Consider the following 25323-nt stretch of genomic DNA (forward strand, 5'->3'; position numbering starts at 1 on the left):
ACAAGGTTGATATGAGAGTGTTCATATGGATAACCTTGGTTAACTATTATTGAGAGATAGAGATACAAAACTCTTTGATATACTTTTCTCTAGATTGAGTCTAACTGTCTAGTTGATTCTCTTGAAAGTATATTGGAGTTTGTCTATTCATATTTCCAAACGAATTGTTGGGTGTGGTTGTTGTACCCCCGCTTTTTCAATTGGTATCAGAGCAGGAAAACACGTTAAAGACCTCATAAGTCTGTGTTTGTAGCAATCTGATTATTATGGACGAGTCTATCTCTAATAACGTACCAGGTCAGAAGTTACCAGATGATTTTCAAAGCTTGAATTCACCTGAGAGAACTGTCACATGTAAGTCAATATCTAAACATTCTTTGAATGTAGAAACCGTTGATTGGGAAACACACTTAGAAGAACAGTTGGATGAACTTTCTGATGAAGGTGATTCAGATATTGATAGAGATGTTGATGAGGAAATCTCATAGTATGTTAAGTTTTTGGATTCTTTTAAAATGAAGAAGATTACAACTTCTCATGTCACACCTCTTCTGACTCCTCTCTGTCGAGAAAACAAGAAATTGAAAAGGATTTTATTTATGGTTGGAATCTCTCTTGCGAATCGATCCTCAAAAATACCGAGGAAAACCTGAGTGGAAAGTCACCTGAATGTGATAATGTTTATCAAAAATCCTTATTGTTAGAAAAGAAACTTGCAGAAACGAAGCAAAGATTAACGCTCAGCAAGCAAGTTTTGATGACAAAGAAAGCGTTTTTCTCGCTCGAGAAAAACGCCTTGAGGCTGATTTAGCTGTTGCTCTTGATAAAATCAAGATGTTGGAAGATGATTTGAAAAAGTTCAATACTAGTTCAAGCAAATTAACCACTATGATAGGAGAAAGTAAAAATCATCGTGATACACGAGGATTGGGCTATAAGGGAATAAATGCTCCAAGTACTAGCAAAGAGGTAAAATTTTTCAAGGATAGTGATTCTTCTCAATAAAAGGTTTCCACTGATGGAAAAAATGAAATTCCTTTACCGGCAGTGAAGGTTCAAATGAGCAAAGTATATCAACCTCCAAAGTCAGCACACATGGATCGAGGTAAGAACATTCCTTATGTTTGCCACTATTGCGGAAATAAAGGTCACCTGGAAAGGAGATGTCGTTTCCGCATAAGGAATGAGAAACTTCATGATGTTCTTGTTTGGGCATCACAAGAAGTTGTAAAACCAAGATCATATGTTAAGACTAATCCCCTTAACGTTACAGGTTGTAACTTTCCAACCTTTAGGCGAAGGAATCAGTGATGCAATAAACCTAGACTTGCCTATAAACGTCATACGAATCCTTTTCACAATCGTAATGGTTATCAAAAGGATAACTTCGTAAAGACGAAGACAAGATCATATGCTCCCAATTGGAGAAAGACAAACTTGCAAAAGAATAGTCAATCCAATTCTCTTTCGAGAACTCTAAAACAGAGTAATGGAAAGAAGGTTTCGGTTGTTCCTAAACGCACTCAGAAGTGGATACCAAAGAAAGTCAATGATGTTTTGAGTGTGAAAAGGAATGATCTCCCAAAAAATTCCATGACTATGGAGAAAGCAGTATCCATGATGTTGGAACCTAAAAAGTTCTTTGGAAAGATGGATTTGAATGTGAAAGGTTCTAAAAACAATCTCTTTCATCATAATCCAAAAGTGAAACGGAATAAGCCAAAAACTATAGATGGTAAAAAATCCATAGTTGCGGAAAAGTCTGTTTCAGTCACTTGTGGTGAGCAAGACCTTGTTCACCTCAACAAAACTTGATTGTGTTGTAAGTGCATCCTCACCAAGGAATGCCCTGCTATGTATACAGTGAGGGAAGCACGAGAATTGGGGCGCACAGATTATGTTTGGTAAGGCTGTAGAATTCGATTTGATTCTTCTAAAAAGGTATGTCCATAAAGAACAGAAATTGGCGGGAAAATCTTATTCAAAATTTCATCACCTGCGTATATTTCTGGGTAAGTTTTTCACGAGATTCAGTTAGATATTTTCATGGGAATTAGTTGGTACTCACCGGTTTGACCAAGACAGGCTTGGTAATGGGTTTTGTTTCGAGAAAGAAAGGGAAGTACACGTAGATTCAGAAAACAAAGTTTCACGGGATTGCTTCTGTCCTTCCAGTGTTTCTCTATGATTGGCCTATGTTTGGAGAAGTCTTGACTCAATATTTAACGAGTTGTCAACGAGTTGGAGCGGTAAGCATTAGTTGGTAGAATGAAGGATAAAATAAAAGGGAGATTTCACGTAAAACATGGAGGAAAATTATTGGAAAATTGACACTAAATCAGGGTGAAGAAAAGAATGTTGTCTTCTGGGTTCAAGGCTCTAAAATAGATTCTTTTCGACAATTATTCGACCCTTCCCAATTGAATTGGCGAGTACAAATAGGTCAATGAATATTTCCGTCAGGATACTTGAAGCCCTACAACAATGTTGGATTCAAAGCTTGTACAACCTTGACCCAACCAAGAATACACAGGTTTTGATTTTGATGATGCTTGTTAGAAAGAAAACAGAGAGAGTTTTTTGATGTTTTTTTTGAATGAAAACAAGGAAGCTATTTATAGAGAGTTTCACATCTGTTGAAGATGACTCTTCATCTCCAACAGGCATCATTTCAGAGCGAACATACATCTCTTCCAACAATGGTGTCTGTTGGGAGAACGAAGTTTCTGTTCGGTTTTCTAACTGTCACTAGAAACCCTAAAACAGAAAAATTCCTACGAGACCCTGTCTCACACTCTGCTAGGGAGCGCTGCCCCCTACACTCCCGCGACATGAACGGTTAGGTCGATAACCGAAAACTCTGTGTAGTGCCCACAAATTAATGGTTTGTTGAAAATATCCAACATTCTCCCCTTATTTTCAAAAAAACAAAACAAAGCATAAAAAGTTTTGAAATTGGAATAGCTGCATCACTCAAGTGACTACCTACGTACCCGAGTGGGATCAAGCTAAGTTGAGACAAAGCACCATTGTTGGAACCAATACATAAATGATAGGTACCTTTTGGGTTTGAACCTTGACTTAATGTAAGATATTCAAAGTTTTATCGAGGTACTATGGTGAATTTAATCTTGAACCAAGTACCCCTTGTAATAAAACCGGAACCTCCACATATTGATTTCCGATAGTAGTGTATTCTATAGCTCGGACATTAATGGCCCTGTGCTTTCTCCTGGATTCATGAGTCCTTTTCTGAGAACAGTCTTCTCTCATAGGAAACGGCCTGATTTCCATATAATCATATAGGTAAGTCTCGAAGGTGTTTCTCCGAGACACCTTGTGATAAAAATTAGACTTATTAAGGATTTTCATCCACCCTAAGATCATGCAGAATCACTACACTAGAAGGACAATGGAAAGTTTAGTTTAGTGTACCATAACCACTTCAATAACTTGTTAGTACCACATTGAACTTAGTCTATATTTTCAAGTCATAAGTTGGGTTCCGTTATTGGTGATCGAACTTCTTTCACAGACTTGAGTCCCATCTCCTTACACTTTATTGAAAACACATCCTTTGGTAGACACTTTGTAAAAGGATCTGCCAAGTTCTTCTTCGATTCAATATAGTTCACTGCAACTACTCCCCTTTTGAGTAATTGTCTTACAATCTGATGTCTAAGACTAGCAGGTCGATCACCGAAAACTCTGTGTAGCGCCTACAAATTAAGGGTTTGCTGAAAATATCCAACAAAAATAACCCGAAGATATTATGTTTTAGTGAAGGGTGATATTTTGGGAAGTTGGCATGTGGCTGTTGCGTGTTTAACGTCACCAGAAACGAGTAATCAACGTATTCAACATAAATAGACGTGTAAAAACTCGTGAAGCAGTTATAATAGGAAAATATTCCCGTGAAAATGCAGAGAAGGAAAGAAGAGATTTTGGACATTATTACATGATATTGTTGAGTCTGGTGAGTATATAAACGATGTATGGGAGTCTTAGAGAAGATATGGAGAGTTTTGGGGATCTAACAGATGCTTAGAATCGAGTTACATACAATCACCATTGCTGCAGAGAAGAAGAAGAGGAAGAACACATAACAGCATATATAGAGAGTCGCAGAAACCGTTGCTTATACTTTCAAATTCCATATCTTTGTAACAAATTTCTGTAACAATTATTTCAAACTCGCAACAGTCTGTTAGTGTTTGTCTGTAACAGTGGGTTCTGCAACAATTATAACTGTTACAAGCACACTGCTTTATACCTTTTCTCCTTGCAAAAACCTTTTGAGAAATGAAAATTCCTTTGAGTGTGTTTTCACCATGCGGAGCTAGAACCCATCACTGATACGATGGAGGAAGCTGTTTTTCACCCATGCGATAATTAAATTAATTTTTTTATAATATTTGCATAGAATTTAATTGTTTTATGATTTCTATTAATTATTTGTTATTTTGTCTGATGTCGCATGCTTATTTTAATTGCTTTTGATGCGTCATGCTCACAACTTACAACTAATGTTTTGTGAAATCTACTTTGGCAAAAATAGAGTTATTATTTCTTTTGTTTTGGGCTATAAATGTCTAGAATTAATTTCTGAACCCCATGAACATGAAAAAAACCCAGTGAAATCCTAAGTCCCAATAAATTCTTCATCCTGTGACATATTTTGTATAAATTTTCTTTATTTCTAGCATTTTCGTTTATTAATTCTTAAAATCAATCTCATTAAGCCGCTACAGACTCCATCCTACTACAAGTTAACTTTGGGCTGGAATGTAGTTGAGCATGTTAGAGCACTGCTCATTCGAACTCGCAAGCGTTGCTATCTCAAGCTTGTTTGTCAATGTTAGTGATCAAAACTATAAGTCTCGATTTCTAGTCTACTTATAGATGTCTCGGACTAAGATAGATTGTGTAGTTGAGCATTAGACTTCACGACATTCATCATTGAAGACGAAGAACTACTAAGGAGAGCTTGTGGAACTTCATCAACAAAAAGGTATGTGGAGAATGAAACTTATATATCACTTGGAAAGTCAATTTATACTCTATCTCCTATCTTGAGACATAAGTCGTGTTACGATATAGATTTCTATTATACACATTTGAGATTTCGAGCTGAGTTTAACTCGCTTACATATTTCTCGGAATATGTGTTGGCTAGCTTTCGCTTCAACCAAGTTCATCTTATATTCTTGACGAAAGTCAAAAGATGATCATGTGAAAATTGGCGAGTAACATCGTACATGGTTTGTGTGATACAATCATTTGGTGTAGACTTGGAATGTTTCGTTATGATTATTTCAATATCTTGAAAATTTCTTTGATGTTAATAGTGTGTGAAAACGGCTATTGTCATCCTCTAAGAAAGTTCCAATGATTAAAATAAGAGTTTAGAACACTTAACCATTATTGGATTGTGACATATTGTGTACTCTTTCGCATATGTTTTCCATGTCCGGGAACCATAGTATGCATACCCGTATGCGTACCTGTTGGTTTGAGAAGCCGGGAACCTAAGTATGCATACCCGTATACGTACTGGCGTAAGGTTCATGTCCGAGATTTTCTGTTGGGATTGGTGGTATGCGTACCCGTTCGCGTACTGGCGAAACCCAATTTCAGTCTGGCTATTTCAAGTATGCGTACCCGCTTGCATACTTGAAGGTTAAAAATCTAAAATCGGTTGTGTACATGAACTAATACATTTATATATTAAGGAATGCATTCTTTGCAAACCGTGGCTATAATGTTCATGAATTGATTCGAGTTAATGAAACCGATTTTGCTTCGATTGTTTTCTTGTATACTTCTATGAGAATATAGCAATTGAACAACTCTTTAACTAGTTTTATTTGAGTCATTTGAACTAGTTATGGTTAAGATGAACAAGGTTGATATGAGAGTGTTCATATGGCTAACTTTGGTTAAATATTGTTGAGCCAACATGGTGTACACGTTTAGGTACGGGTACATAAACCTAAATGAAGGTACATTTCGTTTCTGTGTAACAAGCTAATTTGGATCTAACGGTTGAAAGATATTAGCTTGAATCTAATCAGGTTTTCATCTAACGATGAATATTGAATGCTTTGTTACCAAGGTAACTTAGATTCCAAACCCTGATTTGAAAACTATATAAAGGAGAACTCTAGCAACTGGGAAACCTAATCCCCATGCCTCATGTGTGATACTAGTTGTATAAGCTAGAGTCGATTCTCCTTTAACCTTAGGTTTTTCACGAAACCCTGTAGGTTAACGACTTAAAGACTTCATTGGGATTGTGAAGCCAAACCAATTATTTTCTCTGTAGTTGCGCGATCTAATCTTTCATCTTCTATCGTATTTGAGTACTATCTTCTTTAATATTGGCTCGAGATTTATTCTCCGACAGGCAAGATAAAAAGTAGCCAGAAACATCTTCGTCTCATCGTTTGTGATTCCACAATATCTTGTTTCGTTACATACGATTAAGATTATTGTGAGGTGATTAACATTTCTAGGCTTTTCTTCGGGAATATAAGTCTGGTACATCAATTGGTTCTTGTTCACATTGATTTATCAAAATACGGAAAAAAACTCGTAGGTATTTCTGTGGGAGACAGATTTATCTATTCCTACAGACTTTTCTGTGTGAGACAGATTTTTTTATCAAGTCTTCGACTTTGGGTCGTAGCAATTCTTGGTTGTGGGTGAGATCATCTAAGAGAATCAAGTGCGTAGTATCTTTCTGGGATCAAATACGTAAGGAGCGTAACTGTACCTTGAATCAGTGTGAGATTGATTAGGGTTCAACTACAGTCCAGGCCGAAGTTCATTGGTAGTAGGCTAGTGTCTGTAGCGGCTTAATACAGTGTGGTGTTCAGATCTGGACTAGGTCCCAGGGTTTTTCTACATTTGCGGTTTTCCTCGTTAACAAAATTCTGATGTCTGTCTTATTTATTTTCCGCATTATATTTTGTTATATAATTGAAATATCACAGGTTTTGCATTGAATCGATCAATTGGTAAATCCAACCTTTGTTGTTGATTGAAATTGATTGATCCTTGAACATTGGTCTTTGGTACCGTTCAAGTTATTTCTCTTATATTCAATCGGGCTCGCAAATTCCTATTTGCTGATTGAAGATTGAATTGAGAGATAGAGATACAAAACTCTTTGATATACTTTTCTCTAGATTGAATCTAACTGTCTAGTTGATTCTCTTGAAAGTATATTGGAGTTTGTCTACTCAGGATTCCACCATTAATCATTCACACAGTTCATATATTTATTCGAAACAATTATAGCTGAAATCATAAGGACTCTCATTCTTGCCAAGGTAGATTTTTAGAATATTTATTGTATATCACTAGAATGATGCATCAAAAGAACTACGACCAAGCATACATCATCATACGATATCACAACCAATTAAGAAAAATCATAAATCGATTAATAAAAAGTGCAAGTAGTCAAAAAAAGAATTAATATAATTATCATATGCGTAAAGAACGACTTCCTCCATCATCCCAGTGTTGGGGTTTAGTTAACCATAATAATAATGTTTTCAAAATATATATTTGATGCTCAAAGTATGATTAAAAGAGTCAAAAGTTATAAAACAGTGGTTCTGAGACTCACAAAACACGTCCAAAAAGAAACGATACCACAAAACTGCAGCTAAACTGCGACACTTATCCACTGCGCTGGAACTGTTGAAGAACGACGCTTCTCTGCTGCTGACGCTGCTGAAAATAAGACTGTCCTGGAGAGTCTGTTCTTCGTGTTCTTGAAGCTCTTTAATGGCAGCAGCAGCAGCAGGTGAACATTGCTGCTACTCCTTCTTCTTCGCTCCCCCTGGCTCTGGCTCGACCCCAAACTCTTGATAAAACTCTCTAACACTTCTCAACAGCCTTTATATACACAACAGGGTCCAAATAACTCGATTAAATCCGAGTTTATCTCCCTTTTTCTTCACGTGCAGTTGAGAGAGAAATCTCTTTTCTGTTGCTTTGTACGCGTCTGTTAGCTATAAAATAGCCACCAAACTCTTCCTATGACTTGAACAGGACCAAATACATGATTATCCAGCGTAAAAGTCTCCCAAAATCTCCACAAAATCTTCGACAGTGAATAGCAGGACACGTCTCTCTGCCTGGACTTTGATCTCTTCTTCCGGCTTATCCAGCCCAATTGGTTGGGTCTAGTTGCTTGCAACAGGCCTGTTATGTCTTCTAGAGTCCATGCGTACCAAATACATCCATTGAATCTCCTCAAAACTCGCTCAAATTCCACTTTCAAAACTGTTCTTCGTTGCTGCCATTTTTCCCGCCAGTTTCTGTTTTGAATTTTGAGAAGGGAACTGACCTCCCCCTAATCCAGTTATGGTGTCCCTTTAGCACATGCCCTGAAATGGGGTTCCCCTTATCCAACTTAGGAGTGCCTTTAGCAATTCTTCTGGGATGTTTTCCGCACTTTTACGTGGTTCCTCCGAGCTATTTTTGGGGTACACTTCTGGGGCATTTACGGTACACTATCAACGACAATCCAAGGGCCACATTTTTAGCCAATTTTTGCCGCAAATCCTTATTTATCCAAAAACACCTACAAAAGCATAAAAGACCATAATAAGTACAAAATCGATCACTAATAATATATACAAATGAGATATATTAGACACATAAATGTGTCTATCAGTGGTTGTTGTACCACCGCTTTTTCAATTGGTATCAGAGCAGGCAAACACGTTAAAGACCTCATAAGTCTGTGTTTGTAGCGATTTGATTATTATGGACGATTCGATCTCTAATAACATACCAGGTCAGAAGTTACCAGATGATTTTCAAAGATTGAATTCACCTGATAGAACTGTCACATGTAAGTCAATATCTAAAACGTTCTCTGAATGTAGAAACCATTGATTGGGAAATACACTTAGAAGAACAGTTGGACGAACTTTCTGATGAAGGTGATTCAGATATTGATAGAGATGTTGATGAGGAAGTCTCAGAGTATGTTAAGTTTTTAGATTCGTTTAAAATGAAGAAGATTACAACTTCTCATGTCACACCTCTTCTGACTCCTCTCTGTCGAGAAAACAAGAAATTGAAAAAGATTTTCTTTATGGTTGGAATCGTTATTGCGAATCGATCCTCAAAGATACCGAGGAAAACCTGAGTGGAAAGTCACTTGAATGTGATAATGTTTATCAAAAATACTTCTTGTTAGAAAAGAAACTTGCAGAAACTGAAGCAAGGATTAACGTTCAGCAAGCAAGTTTTGATGACAGAGAAAGCGCTTTTCTCGCTCGAGAAAAACGCCTTGAGGATGATTTAGCTGTTGCTCTTGATAAAGTCAAGATGTTGGAAATGATTTGAAAAAGTTCAATACTAGATCAAGTAAATTAACCACTATGCTTGGAGAAAGAAAACATCATCGTGATACACGAGGATTGGGCTATAAGGGAATAAATGCTCCAAGTACTAGCAAAGAGGTAAAAAGTTTTAAGGCTAGTGATTCTTCTCAACAAAAGGTCTCCACTGATGGCAAAAGTGAAATTCCTTCACCGGCAGTTAAGGTTCAAATGAGCAAAGTATATCAACCTCCAAATTCAGCACACCGGGATCGAGGTAAGAACATTCCTTATGTTTGCCACTATTGCGGAAATAAAGGTCACCTGGAAAGGAGATGTCGTTTCCGTATAAGGAATGAGAAACTTCATGATGTTCTTGTTTGGGCATCACAAGAAGTTGTAAAACCAAGATCATATGTTAAGACTAATCCCCTTAACGTTACAGGTTGTAACTGTCCAACCTTTAGGCGAAGGAATCAGTGATGTAATAAACCTAGACTTTCCTATAAACGTCATACGAATCCTTTTCACAATCGTAATGGTTATCAAAAGGATAACTTCGTAAAGACGAAGACAAAATCTTATGCTCCCAATTGGAGAAAGACAAACTTGCAAAAGAATAGTCAATCCAATTCTCTTTCGAGAATTCTAAAACAGAGTAATGGAAAGAAGGTTTCGGTTGTTCCTAAACGCACTCAGAAGTGGATACCAAAGAAAGTCAATGATGTTTTGAGTGTGAAAAGGAATGATCTCCCAAAAAATTCCATGACTATGGAGAAAGCAGTATCCATGATGTTGGAACCTAAAAAGTTCTTTGGAAAGATGGATTTGGATGTGAAAGGTTCTAAAAACAATCTCTTTCATCATAATCCAAAAGTGAAACGGAATAAGCCAAAAACTATAGATGGTAAAAAATCCATAGTTGCGGAAAAGTCTGTTTCAGTCACTTGTGGTGAGCAAGACCTTGTTCACCTCAACAAAACTTGATTGTGTTGTAAGTGCATCCTCACCAAGGAATGCCCTGCTATGTATACAGTGAGGGAAGCACGAGAATTTGGGCGCACAAATTATGTTTGGTAAGGCTGTAGAATTCGATTTGATTCTTCTAAAAAGGTATGTCCATAAACTTCAGCAAGATTTGTGTTTTTATTTGCTTAGAGTACTTTTAATAATCCATGTACCTTGCTTATAGTTCATTTCTACCTAACTTGATTTGTGTTTAAGGTTCTTAAATGTTTAGATTTGAAAATAGTAGTTCGGGGTATTTAGACTTCATGGTACACATACCATGCATGCATACCATCATTTAAAATCAAAATCCAGGAATTTTAGTACGCATACCCGTTTGCGTACTGCTCCAGGTCATGAAAATTCGTTTGCAAACCGGTATGCATACTTGCCCGTAGACGTCGATATTCGGTAAACTTGTTTTGGCCGTAACTTCTTCGTCCGAACTCGGAATGACTTTATTCTTTTTGAATTATATTCCTCTTTGAATACTCTTCAAAATAGAGATGATAATTATTGAATTTTCATGAGTTAAGATTGGTCTTTTTCCCAACTCTTGTTTTTGAGTGTTTTGCTCTGTTTCGTTGCACTTGTTCCACTTCTTGGACTTGAGAACTTGGATTCTTGGAGTACTTCTCTTCTAATCTCATCTTTAGATTTTGGAAGATGATTTTACAGTATTAATCTTTATGGTTTAATATATTGTAACTTGTTATGGATATGTTGTTTACGTCCGTGAACCTTGACTGTCCCATACTTGTTCAAAAGTTAACTCTATTATATATCAGTATGAAAGTATTGATAAAAGATAGAATGAAATTTTGACTACAAAAGTTAAGCTTTTTATGTCATTATGCAAATATTGATGGAAGAAAGGATGAACTTTTGTTTACAAAGATTAAGTCTATTATATGTCATTGTGCAAATAGTGATGAAAAATAGAATGAATCTTTGATTATTCTGCAGTACTGGTTCCCTGATCCACATCTTTGTGTATATACTGTGTTTCTCCATAAGTTCTCTTATGTTGAGCATGGCCAATTGAACTGATCATTTTCCTTGTGGTTACTTCAATTGAGATTTTTGGATACAAATTCATGTTTCATGTGATTTGTTAATATCCAAAGAAATCCTTCTTTTCTTTTAAAAATAAGGTCTCTCTTGTTGTTCTTTCGAGAATGACATTTTACGGGGGAGAGTTCTTAATTGAACTTTTGCTTAATTGCCAAATCTTTATGGGGAGTGCGGTTGTGGAATATTATAGGGGTTATCTTGTATTTTTATAAACTCCTTGATGAATGCATTTAGTTTTGGCTATATGATGGCATCTAAACAAGTTGATATGTTGTTCTCTTTTGATCATGAAGTATCTCCATGGAAATTTCATGAGGATCCCACTAATTTTCGTACCTTTGCCAATTTTTATTGACAAAAAGGCGGAGAATTAATGTGTAGTTCACACTAAAAATACATATGGTTTAAGGATCATTATGTAAGGGGGAGTGGTTTTCATTGTGAGATGAAGTATTGACTAAGGGGAGTGAGACATATCACCATAGTATTGTTGTCAAGACAGTTGAACTTTGATGGTGTATAATGATACTATGACACTGTATAACAATGATTGAGAGCAACTGTTTTTCATTGTTATAGCTACGTATCTTCAACAACTATGATGATTAGTTGAACACATTTGGAATCATTGCAGTACTTGAAAGTGACGAATATTTCGAGTAATTTTGAAGAACCAAGAAGATCAAGTATTTGGATGAGAAGCTAAAAAGTTTATTTATTTTGTATCCATATGTATTGATAGTTTTGTCACTAAAATTGACAAAAGGCGAGATTGTTAGAGCACTACTCGGTCGAACTCGCAAGGCGTTGCTATCTTAAGCTTGTTTGTCAATGTTAGTGATCACTTGGAAAGTCTATTTCTACTTATCTCCTATATTGAGACATAAGTCGTGTTACGATATAGATTTCTATCATACACATTTGAGATTTCGAGCCGAGTTTAACTCGCTTACATATTTCTCAGAATATGTGTTGGCAAGCTTTCGCTTCAACCAAGTTCATCTTATATTCTTGACGAAAGTCAAAAGATGATCATGTGAAAATTGCCGCGTAACATCTTACATGGTTTGTGTGATACAATCATTTGGTGTAGACTTGGAATGTTTCGTTATGATTATTTCAATATCTTGAAAATTTCTTTGATGCTAATAGTGTGCGATAACGGCTATTGTCATCCTCTAAGAAAGTTTCAATGATTGAAATAAGAGTTTAGAAGACTTAACCATTATTGGATTGTTACATGTTGTGTACTCTTGCACATATGTTGTCCATGTCTGGGAACCATAGTATGCGTACCTGTTGGTTTGAGAAGTCCGGGAACCTAAGTATGCGCACCCGTATGCAAACTGGCGTGAGGTTCATGTCTGAGATTTTATGCTGGGATTGGTGGTATGCATACCCGTTGGTGGTATGCACCCGTATGCAAACTGGCGTGAGGTTCATGTCTGAGATGAGAGTGTTCATATGGCTAACCTTGGTTAACTATTGTTGAGCCAACATGTTGTACACGTTTAGGTACGGCTACATAAACCTAAATGAAGGTATATTTCATTTGTGTGTAACAAGCTAAGTTCGATCTAACGATTGAAATATATTAGCTTGAATCTAATCAGGTTTTCATATAACAATAAATATTCAATGACTTGTTACCAAGGTAACTTAGATTGCAAACCCTGATTTGGAAACTATATAAAGGAGAACTCTAGCAACCGGGAAACCTAATCCCCACACCTCCTGTGTGATACTAGTTGTATAAGCTAGAGTCGATTCTCCTTTAACCTTAGGTTTTTCACGAAACTCTGTAGGTTAACGACTTAAAGACTTCATTGGGATTGTGAAGGACCCAATTATTTTCTCCGAAGTTGCGCGATCTGATCTTGCATCTTCTATCGTGTTTGAGTACTATCTTCTTTAAGATTGGCTCGAGATTTATTCTTCGATAGGAAAGATAAAAAGTAGTCACAAACATCTTCGTCTCATCGTTTGTGATTCTACAATATCTTGTTTCGTTACCATACGATTAAGATTATTGTGAGGTGATTGATATTTCTAGGCTGTTCCTCGAGAATATAAGTCCGGTATATCATTTGGTTCATGTTCACCTTGATTTATCAAAAGACGGAACAAAACTTGTAGGTATTTCTGTGGGAGACAGATTTATCTATTTCTACAGACTTTTCTGTGTGAGACATATTTGTTTATCAAGTCTTCGACTTTGGGTCGTAGCAAATCTTGGTTGTGGGTGAGATCGGCTAAGGGAATCAAGTGCGTAGTATCTTGCTGGGATCAGAAACGTAAGGAGCGCAACTGTACCTTGAATCAGTGTGAGATTGATTAGGGTTCAACTACAGTCCAGTATGAAGTTCATTGGTAATAGGCCAGTGTCTGTAGCGGCTTAATACAATGTGGTGTTCAAATCTGGACTAGGTCCCGGGGTTTTTCTGCATTTGCGGTTTTCATCTTTAACAAAATTTTGGTATCTGTGTTATTTCTTTTCCGCATTATATTTTGTTATATAATTGAAATATCACAGGTTGTGCATTGAATCGATCAATTGGTAAATCCAACCTTTGGTTGTTGATTGAAATTGATTGATCCTTGAGCATTGGTCTTTGGTACCGTTCATGTTATTTTTCTTATATTCAACAGGGCTCACAAATTCCTATTTTTTGATTGCAGATTGAATTGAGAGATATAGATGCAAAACTCTTTGATATACTTTTCTCTAGATTGAGTCTAACTGTCTAGTTGATTATCTTGAAAGTATATTGGAGTTTGTCTATTCAGATTTCCAAACGAATTGTTGGGTGTGGTTGTTGTGCCCCCGCTTTTTCAGAACACTAACCAAATCTCACACCGATTAAGGTACAGCTGTGTTCCTTACGCCTCTAGAACCACACCGGATTCTCCATACTTGATTCCCTTAGCTGATCTCACCCACAACTAAGAGTTGCTACGACCCAAAGTCGAAGACTTATAAACAAATCTGTCTCCCGCAGATATGTCTATTCTTTATTCGGTTTTTGTTTGTCTTTTGATAAATCAAGGTGAATAGGAACCAATTGACAATCTGGTCTTATACTCCCGAAGAGCAGCATAGAAATATAAATCACCTCACAATAACCCAACTGATTAACATAAAAAGTTATTAGGCAATCACATGAGTCTGAGACGAAAAACTGTTGTAATTACTTTTTATATCCTACCTATCGGAGATAAATCTCGAGTAAATCTTAGAGAAGATAAAACTCAATACGATAGAACAAGTAAGATCAGAATATGCAACTACAGAGAAAATAGTTGGATCTGGTTCACAAATCCCAATGAAGTCTTCAAGTCGTTAACCTATAATGATTTTAGGAAAGACCTAGGTTAAAGGAGAATCTATTCTAGTATGCAACTAGGAACAAACATAAGTGTGGGGATCATGTTTTCCTATTGCTAGATTTCTCCCTTATATAGTCTTTCAAATCAGGGTTTTTTCAATCAAAGCTAAGATAGCTTAGTAACAAAGCATTCAATATTCACCGTTAGATGAAAACCTGATTTAAAATTCAAGCTAAGTCTGCTTAAAAATAAGGCAATCAGTCTCCACCGTTAGATGGTATTATCTTATTACACACAAATGAAATATACCTTCATTTGGATATGGGTTACCATACCTAAAGGTGTATATTGAGTTGGCTCAATAATAGTTAACCAAAGTTAGCCATATGGACGCTTTTGTCTTAGTCGTATTCATCTAACACTTATAAATCAAATATGAAGATCAATCAATCATGAAAGATAATCAAATGAATATAATTGTGTTTCAAATAGAGATTTTCAATTGTCCACCATCTCATAGAAATATATATGAACAATGAATCGAAATCAGTTTGATTCGTAATCGTACAAAGTACTTGTTCAAGAATCAATTCATGAAAATTAAGCACGATTTGCAAAGATTGTATTCCTTAAATCATAAATATATTAGTTCATTTATGATCGATTCTAGAACTTTACCACTGTGTTCGCCAACCAGGTACGCGAACAACAGCTCCGGACCTTGTCCTAGTCAAGTCATTCACAAACCTGTTTCGCGAACAACCGTCCCGGACCCAACTCAGGTAAAACCGTTCGCATACTAGGTACGGAAACAAGGTTCATAGACCTTCTCAGGTAAAATCGGTCGCATACTAGTTACGCAAACAAGGTTCCCGGATCTGAATCATTACAAAACAGTTCGCATACTAGGTATGCATATCGTGTTGTGTCCAGGCATGGGTAAACGTTCCAAACTCTCATTTCAATCATTGAAACATCCTTGGAAGACGATAATGGTTGTCTCACACAAACCACTAGATTCAAGTAATTTTCAAATGATTGAATTACCAATACGAAACTTCCCAAGCTAACATCAAATGACCGTCTCACACAAATCATATAATATGTTCAAGGTAATTTTCACATGATAATCTTTTGACTTATATTTAGTTTCCAACAATAAATTGTTTCCAACTAAACTCGTCAAGAATATGATCAACATAGCTAAAGCAAAAATCTTCCAACACATATGTCGAGAAATAGATAAGCGAGATAAACTCAGCTCGAAATATCAAATGTGTATAATGTAAAAGTCTATATAGTTATAGTACTTAGTCTCGAATGTGTATAATGTAAAAGTCTATATAGATATAAGACTTAGTCTCATTAGAAGATATAATAGAATATATTTATGAGTGATAGATAAGTTTTAGTCTCCACATACTTTTTTTTGATGAAATTCCTCCAAGCTCATTAGTAGATCATCATCTTCAATTGGTGAACGCCGTGAAGTCTAAAGCTCAACTACACATTCTATCATAATCCGAGACATATCTATGAGTAGACTAGAAATCAAGTATATAGTTTTGATCAACTAAACTTGACAAACAAGCTTGAGATAACAACGCTTGCGAGTTCGACCGAGTAGTGCTCTAACTTATTCCATTCCTTTCCTTCCACAAAACCCAACAAATCGCATAGTATAAATTTTCCATACTCTCTTCCTTTACCACGCAACACATTGGAAGACCAAGCTTCAAACAATTGAAGTAATGTGCTTGGCATAGACCAAGCGATTCTGAAGGTTGTAAGGAAGTATTTCCAAATCTCAAATGAATACGTGCAATGGATAAACATATGATTCACAGATTCCCTGACATCATTGCACAAGACGCACTGCTCACTGTCTATGTTAACACCACGATGGCACAATATATCCATGGTTGGAAGGGAATAATGAAAAGTCGCCCACAAAATAAAACTTATCTTATTGGGGATATGAACTTTCCAAAGATTTTTTTTGAAACCGCACTCATCCAAATCACCTGTGAGTTTCTCATAGCATTTCGAGGTACTAAAGTTTTCCATAATCTCCATTTTGTCACCCTCTTCCACCAAATTAGGAACATGATGTAAATCAAGTTTTAGTAAATCCCAATCTAGTTGTTCATTTATAATTAAAGACCTCTTGAACTCGCAAACCTATTCTTCATTCACTATCATGTCTGAGACAGTAGTATTCTTCATCCTCGCTGCCTTGAAAACAACATGAAATAGATCCTGCAATATGCCCCTATCAAGCCAATGGTCCTTCCAAAACCGAATACCCTTCACATTCCTTATCGTGAAATTCGCCACAGATTAAACTGTTGGACCATATTAGTGATATTCTTCCAAAAACTCCTACCTTGAGAAATATTATCCACGTCAGGAATTAAAAGTTTAGTATTATGAGAAAAATCTTCATTCACTATTTTTCTCCAAAAGCTATTTTTGGTCTTCAAAAATCTCCAATCCATTTTATTAGCAAGGAATGATTTATTTTCCTCAAATTCTTCACACCTAAACCCTGTTTTCCTTCGGAACACAAAGCTTCTTCCATGAAACCCACACCATTTTCCTTGGAAGAATGTCACTAACATGGTCCTACTAATATAGTCACACTTTACCTTATTCGAAATCACCTGTAACTCTTCCTTGTCTTATAGCACTTACCCTTACAACGGCTTCCATGGGAAATTTCAACACCATATACATAAATATAATGCTTGCCCTCAAAACAAACGCAAAATGCAAGTAACTCGATCTATGGGTGATGGTCCAACTTGGTAAAGCACCTTTTGTAAGTAATTGTACATTATTTATTCTTTTGTAGAAATAACTCCATGTGGAGTGGTACCATGGATTAAAAGTAGAGATCGAACTGATATCGCAACAATGTTGCAAGCCGCTGCATGCGAAGCCCTAATTTGAATACATACACTAGAACGTCGTTGTCGTGATGGGGAAGGCCGACTGAAGAAAAACGAAACACCGTTGTAATGGGACTGTAAAAGAAAATTTGTGATCCCGGCATTTTCTTAAAATATGCCAAATTGAAAAGGTGAAAGTATCACTTTTCCTAAAACGGAGGGAGTACATTGTTTTATTAGTTGCAACGGAAAATTAGTTGATGTATAAATCAAAATATAGATACATAATGTGTTATGCATCTTTTGTGGTGGTTTGCATAATGGCTATGCATTCAATTTTCAAAAATTGTGCCTAAAAGGATAAATGTTGGAGAGTAAATATAGTCCCACATAGCTAACTCCTTAGTCTAGATCCTAATATATAAGGTGTGGAGCCACTCCACTCACTGCCAATTGGTTTTGAGTTGGAAGCCCACACACTTCTATCTGGTATCAGAGTTAGGCCCTGTATGAGACGTAAGACCCAAGAAGGCAGGGCAACCATACAGCTGGTCCACTATGTAGCGGACTCACAGAGCCCTACACGTAGAGGGGGCATGTTGGAGAACTAAATATAGTCTCACATAGCCAACTCCTTAGTCTAGATCCTAATATATAAGGTATGGAGCCACTCCACTCATTGCCAATTGGTTTTGAGTTGGACGCCCACACACTTCTATCAATAAACACCTCCGAATTTTTTCGTAAAAACTCTAAATTTTGATATTGTTGTTTGTACTCATTGTGTAGATCTCTTTAAAATCTTTCCAACAAGATAAAATTTATCACATTCCAAGGCACGGATTTTTAGATATGTTATATTCTACTTTGCTTGCCAATTATACCCTTGAAAAAAGAGAAAAGTAGACATAAAAGGGACTTCGGGCTCTCCGGACGGAGGGCCGTCCCAATTATTCAATGAAATTTTAAAATACGATTAGGGTTTTGTTATCTTGTGCATCCATGCACAAGATAAAACACAATCATTGCATTGGGAAAGTGTAAAACCAAATAAAAAAAATAAGAGAGATGGTGTAACTTGCATTGAAGAATGCAAATTTATGTTGCATAAATTTGGTAAATTTATGTTAATTTTGCATTCTTCAATGCAAGTTACACCATCTCTCATTTTTTATTTTGTTTTACACTTTCCCAATACAATGATTAGGTCTTATCTTGTGCATGAATGCACAAAATAACAATACCTGTATGCTCATAGGGTTTAATCAGCTTGAACCTGGATAGATTTTCCACCATCAATAGCGGAGAGTAATTCAAATACATGAATGTTAAATGTGTTGACTTGTTAAAGTGAAGGACTGTATCATCTATCAAGAATTTCACAAGTTTGATATTAATCTGGTTCATAAAGTTTGTTATACCCACCAACTGCCTTAATAACTATGACACGAGAAAAGGTCAAATTAATATCATCTATTTCAACTTATTGATCAAATTATATATTTCGTCTGTACCATATATATATAGGTGGGGACACGATTTTTTTGGAATAAGAAAAAAACATTGGATTCATAATTTTTCATGTTTTTTCATATTTTACACTTATCCTGTTAATAACACAATTATCTATGCACCATAAATAAGAGTACATGTAGGAATATTTATCTAGGAAATAGTAGTCCGCCTATCTAAAGGGACAAGCAAAAAACAAAATTCCGCATATATAATAGGTACTGAGGAAATATCAACTAACCCAATTAATTATGTAGACTATAGTATTATATTTCGTATCCAATTCTACGTATTATTTATAAATGCCAGTTGAAGTTTATCTAACAACGTCATTTCGGTGCTCAAAATCAAAGCCACTTGAATGAAGTTTATCTAACAATGTCATTTCGGTGCTCAAAATTAAAGCCACTTGAAAGTTGAAACAATACACAAAAACGACGAACATTTATGTTTTTTTCAAATTAAGAGAAAAGCTTAATTTATGACAAACAAGTTTCAATAATGTTTACACAAAAATCATGTCCGTGACGTATGAAAGTCTTCCAACTAAGAAAAAAAAACAACCAAGATTAGTTGTAACCTTATATTGAAAGCACCTAAATTAGAACTCCATGAAAAAAAAAGGCAGATTTAATGCCCTGAATAAATTCATCGCTAGGTTTTTGTCTACTCCCATATGCTCTTTCCAAATTGATGATCAACAAAAATGAGAAACATAACGGATATATTTTGATCTTGTTCTAAGTGACTGATATGACTGAAATATATAAACCGTCCCGATGCTCTGATACAGTAGTCAAACACTGAGTACTACCATGCTTGGTCTGAATGTGTAATTGGCCTGGCTTTTTTTTTCTTTAATAAGTAAAACTTTTTCCTGGGAAAAAAAAACAAAAGAAAATTAAGATACAGTGTACATACATGTAGTGGCCTTGGAAGAACTAATGAGGATATACGTACATAATTAAAAGTGTTGAAGAAAAAGAAAAACAGAAATCAGTGTATGTACGCGATAACGATGATTTGTCCTAACGTTTTGGCGATAAGATACCCAAAATAGCAAGTATGACCACGTTAATTATACTAATATATATAATATGGTAACAAAGACTTGATAACTAATAGATGCGCAACCTAAAGTCGGTGATGGTTGTATTAAAGACATTGATCATCGAGTCACTACCTCTAGATCTCTTCTCTCTTTACAACTCTTAACAAGTTGAAGTTTATCTATCTATATATATATATACATCTTAAGATCAGTCTAATCAAGCCAACACTAAACCACTCTTTCTCTCTCTCTCTCACGCACTCACTCCCTCTCTCTCTCATGGAAGATCATGTAATGATAATATTCGTACTACCAATTGTGTTTTCTCTAGTGTTTTTACTCTGGAAGAAGTTGGTTGAGAAATGGAGAGGTCAAGCTTGTTATATATTGGATTATGAATGTTACAAACCAACCGATGATAGAAAACTTGATACACACTTCTGTGGAAATCTCGTAATGAGAAACGAGACTTTGGGTCTTCCGGAATACAAATTCCTTTTAAAAGCCATTGTCAGCTCAGGCATTGGTGAAGAAACTTATGGACCTAGAAACATCATCGCAGGTCATGAGAATACTCCAACTCTCAAAGATAGTCTCGTTGAAGTAGAAGAATTCTTTTACCATACTCTCGATAAGCTTTTCGCGAGATCGAATGTTTCTCCAAAAGACATTGATATCCTGGTCGTTAATATCTCCATGTTTGCTACTTCTCCTTCTTTAACTGCAAGGATAGTTAACCGTTACAAAATGAGAGAAGATGTTCAAGTGTTTAATTTGTCAGGAATGGGCTGCAGTGCTAGCTTGATATCAATCGACCTCGTTCGAAACATCTTCAGAGTTCGTAAGAAAAGATTGGCGATCGTCGTTACCTCCGAATCTATAGGCCCCAACTGGTATTCAGGAAACGCCAAGTCCATGATTCTTGCAAACTGTCTATTTAGATCAGGTGGGTGTGCTATTCTTTTATCGAATAATCCACGTTTAAAACATAAAGCTATGTTTGAATTGAAATGTCTAGTTAGGTCTCACTTAGGTTCAAGTGATGAAGCTTATGAATGTTGCATGCAAAAAGAGGATGAACTTGAAAGACCAGGATTTCATCTCAGCAAAAACTTACCCAAAGCTGCGACTAGAGCATTCATAGAAAACTTAAGGGAACTAGGACCTAAAATATTACCATTACCGGAGTTAATCCGTTACGTTCTAGTATCAAACCTTCGTCGGTACATGACATCAAAACAAAGTGGTGGCGGTGTTGGTAGTAGTGTGAATTTTAAGACTGCCGTCGATCATTTTTGCCTTCACACCGGTGGAAAGGCGGTTATTGAGGGAGTTGGAAAGAGCCTGGGGTTGGCAGAAGACGACATAGAACCGGCTAGGATGACACTACATAGATTTGGTAATACATCAGCCAGTAGTCTCTGGTATGTCTTAGGGTATATGGAAGCAAAAAAGAGACTTAAAAAGGGAGATAGGATTTTGATGATAAGCTTTGGTGCTGGTTTTAAGTGCAACAGTTGTCACTGGGAGGTCTTAAGAGATTTGGATGATCCAAATGTTTGGAAAGATTGTATTGCTAGTTACCCTCGAAGTAACTTAAGTAACCCTTTTATGGAGAAGTATAGTTGGATTAATGAAGCTGATCCAAACACAAGTACAGATGAATTGATAAAGAAGCTGAAATCACAGTTTTTGAATGACTCTCACACTTGTTAATGGTGTTTCTTTACGTTTATATTACTTTCATTAATTAATTGGTTTATATTTGATTTGTTACGTAATTATAACATTTGACTACATATTGTAGTCAATTACATATATGTTTTTAATTTAAGTCATCTGTTTGTCACTTAAATACACAAATTAAAACGTTTTCCGTTGTAACTTGTTTATTAATGGATATACTATGAATGAATAATGTTGTGTTTGTTCTTTGTTTCAATTAATCCTCCTCCTCCGATAGCTAGCTAGCTAGGGGCAGACAGACCCACAAGAGCTAGCCTGTTCACATTTAAATAGTGTTGTAGTACTACCTGCTACTAATTAATACTGAGTTGAGCTACATTCATGAAATACCAGTATTTGACAGTTCATCTATGCACGGCAATTGGTTTTATGAAGAGAAAGACATTTCTAAATGTAGCAAGATAGGTACAAATAGTTACAACTACCTGATATTTGAAATTAATTTTGCTTTACAGCCTTTACTTGATCTTTCAAATTCAGCATTTCTGAATCCTACGTTTTGCAACATCTCACTTCCTTGAATAATCAATATGTGGGTGGGTACCTTTACCAAGACACTTCAATGGAGGTTCCAATTTATCTGCACCTTGATTGACTACTTGTTTTGCCATTGGACATTGTTTTCTAGTTTTCAGTTTTACATAGAGATATGGAGGTAGCTAATTTTGGGTCTCATACTCTCATTGGTCGCTATTGTCTTGACATACAGTGATTTTTTTTCTTCTTTTTTTTTTTTCTGTTGCAGTTCTAAACCCACCGTTTTAGACAACACAAAATTGGTTAAAAAGACCAAAACCAATAATTCCTGGGTAAAAAGGACACTTAGATTTTGATTATGTTTAAATGGACAAAAATGTAAAAATAGTCAGGATGGAAACAGTTTCATCCTGCCAATTTTCAAATACTTTTTCTTATTTTTCAATTTACACAGGATGCATCCAGTTTCATCCTAGCTATTTCATCTAAATCTAAGTTTTCGGGAGTATTTTCACCGAGACAAATTGATTGATGGTAATTTTCCATTTTTCCCATGTCACTCTTGAACAAGCTTGTAAACCAATTTTTAATTTGATGTCACGATCTTAGCAAGTATTTATCGTCCAAATCTAAGTCTACGGGGAATATCTCCACCAAGATAAATTGATTGATGGTAATTTTCCATTTTTACCGATGTCACTCTTGGACGAGCTTCTAAACCCCTGATTTTTATTTCGATGCCACGATCTTAGAGAGTATAGTTCATCCAAATCTAAGTTTCCGATAATATTTCCACCAAGATAAATTGATTTAATTTTCTATTTTTACCGATGTCACTCATGGACGAGCTTGTAAACCAATTTATATTTCGATGTCACGATCTTCGAAAGTATTTATCGTCCAAATATAAGTTTACGGGGAATATCTCCACCAAGATAAATTGATTGATGGTAATTTTCCATTTTTACCGATGTCACTCTTGGACGAGCTTCTAAACCCCTGATTTTTATTTCGATGTCACGATATCTTAGCAAGTAAATTTAATCCAAATCTAAGTTTCCGGGGAGTATTTTCACCGAGATAAATTGATTTAATTTTCTATTTTTACCGATGTCACTCATGGACGAGCTTGTAAACCAATTTATATTTCGATGTCACGATCTATGGTAATTTTTAATTATTACCGACGTCACTCTTGGACGAGCTTCTAAACCAAATTTTATTTATTTCGATATCACGATCTTAGCAAGAATTGTTTGTCCAAATCTAAGTTTTCAGGGAGTATTTCCGCTGAGACAAATTGCTTAATGCTAATTTTCCATTTTTACCGATGTCACTCTTGGACGATCTTGTAAACCAATTTATATTTCTTCCAAGTTAAATTCCTTGATTTTAATTTTCCACCCAATTTTTTTATTTTATATTATTACACTGTATTTATTTATTTTCCAAAGTTATACTTGTTCACTAACCAAGTTATCATGCTTGTACGTGGCTAAGCTAGAGGTTGAATATTAAAGTGAAAACGTGTGTCACTGTATAAAACACAAGCAAGGGAGACTAGGAAAGTACTACTCGGCCTTTTCTTTTCCAAGTCTCTCTCTAAACTGAACCTAGGATTTAGTATCAAAAACCGAAAGTTTTAGTATCAAACCAGAAAAAATGACTGCTCTAGTAGTAACTTCCTTCCGATTTCTTCTTCTTGATGAAGACAAAGAGATTGTTGGTTATTTTGATTGCAAGGTTGTTCCTTGTTTTGGAGATGAAGAGGATGATGATTATGATGTTGTTGACGATGAAGAAGAGGAGGACGATGATGAGTAGGATTCTGAGGATGATGATGAGGATGAGGATGATGATGATGATGATGATTTAGATGATCCAAAACACTTCTTTTGGTTTGGGCCATCGCTTGAGGATGAAGATGAAGACGATGATGATGATGATTATTGGCCATACAAAGATGTGGTTACGATTATCGACAACAGCAGTGAAGAAGAAGGGGATTCTAACTGATCCAGTCCTCTGTTTTCATGGTTCTGCTATGCAAGAATGGTATTCAATCACATCTTGATCCATCATCTTTTGTTTAGATATGTCTTTTTTTTTGTTATTAGTGTATCTTATGTGTTTTTTTTTTTTTGATGTTTAATTAGTCTGTTTGTAAAGCTGCTTGGAAGTATACTTTTTGTGAATGTTTAGTATTTACGGATGAAATATTTTATTTAGACTCCAAGTGCATATGTTGTTCAATTTCTGTTCATTGTTCATCTGTTGGGGTATCAATCTTTTGACAAAACAGAATGAACGAGTAATGTGTTTAAGGGGGCTTGGTTTAGAGATTTGGATATGAAGAGTTAGGGTTAACCATGATTTTGTTGTGGCTTTGCTGTTAAAGTGATAGGATCATGAATATGATAGGGACTGTATATTGAGTCTTGTATCATAGTTGAAAAATATAGCCAAATTTTTCATAAATTGCAATGCCAAATCTGACAAACTTAACAAAAAAAAAAATCAGAATTGAGAGCACAATTGAACAGTAGGCCTTGACTTCTACATAATTTTGCTTACACATTAATAAAATTAGCATACTAAAAATAACGTAAAAAACTTGAATTTAGTCAATGACGAGTGCCCAACCATAAATTTGCTTGTCTTGGTGGCTTCCCATGTTCTTACTTATTATAATCATTATCCAAATGTTCATCATAGCTTTTCTCAAATGCATCCCAAGAAGCAAAACCCTTGGGAGGATGATCATTTTCAGCATGGATCATTTTCTTAATATGAACTAATTCCCATTCTTCGTCGATATACTCTTCTAGTATATCACCAATGCTTTCCACAAAGTCATCCCATGAAGCAAAGCCCTTCGGAGAAGGAGGAT

General features: G+C 35.8%; 1 protein-coding gene across 1 annotated transcript; it reads left to right on the plus strand.

Annotated features, from left to right (window-relative positions):
* Positions 1–20444: 20444 nt before the first annotated feature.
* LOC113321306 (3-ketoacyl-CoA synthase 12-like) lies at positions 20445–22001 on the plus strand. Its single transcript, XM_026569203.1, has one exon. The coding sequence runs from the start codon at positions 20490–20492 to the stop codon at positions 21924–21926; it is 1437 nt and encodes a 478-aa protein (XP_026424988.1). The 5' UTR covers positions 20445–20489; the 3' UTR covers positions 21927–22001.
* The last annotated feature ends 3322 nt before the right edge of the window (positions 22002–25323 follow it).

Source organism: Papaver somniferum, chromosome 11 (genome assembly GCF_003573695.1).
Source record: "Papaver somniferum cultivar HN1 chromosome 11, ASM357369v1, whole genome shotgun sequence".
NCBI lineage: Eukaryota > Viridiplantae > Streptophyta > Magnoliopsida > Ranunculales > Papaveraceae > Papaver > Papaver somniferum.

What these genes read in the sequence shown, in the direction of transcription:
- LOC113321306 (XM_026569203.1), top strand. Translation starts at nt 20,490, where the DNA reads ATGGAAGATCATGTAATGATAATATTCGTACTACCAATTGTGTTTTCT.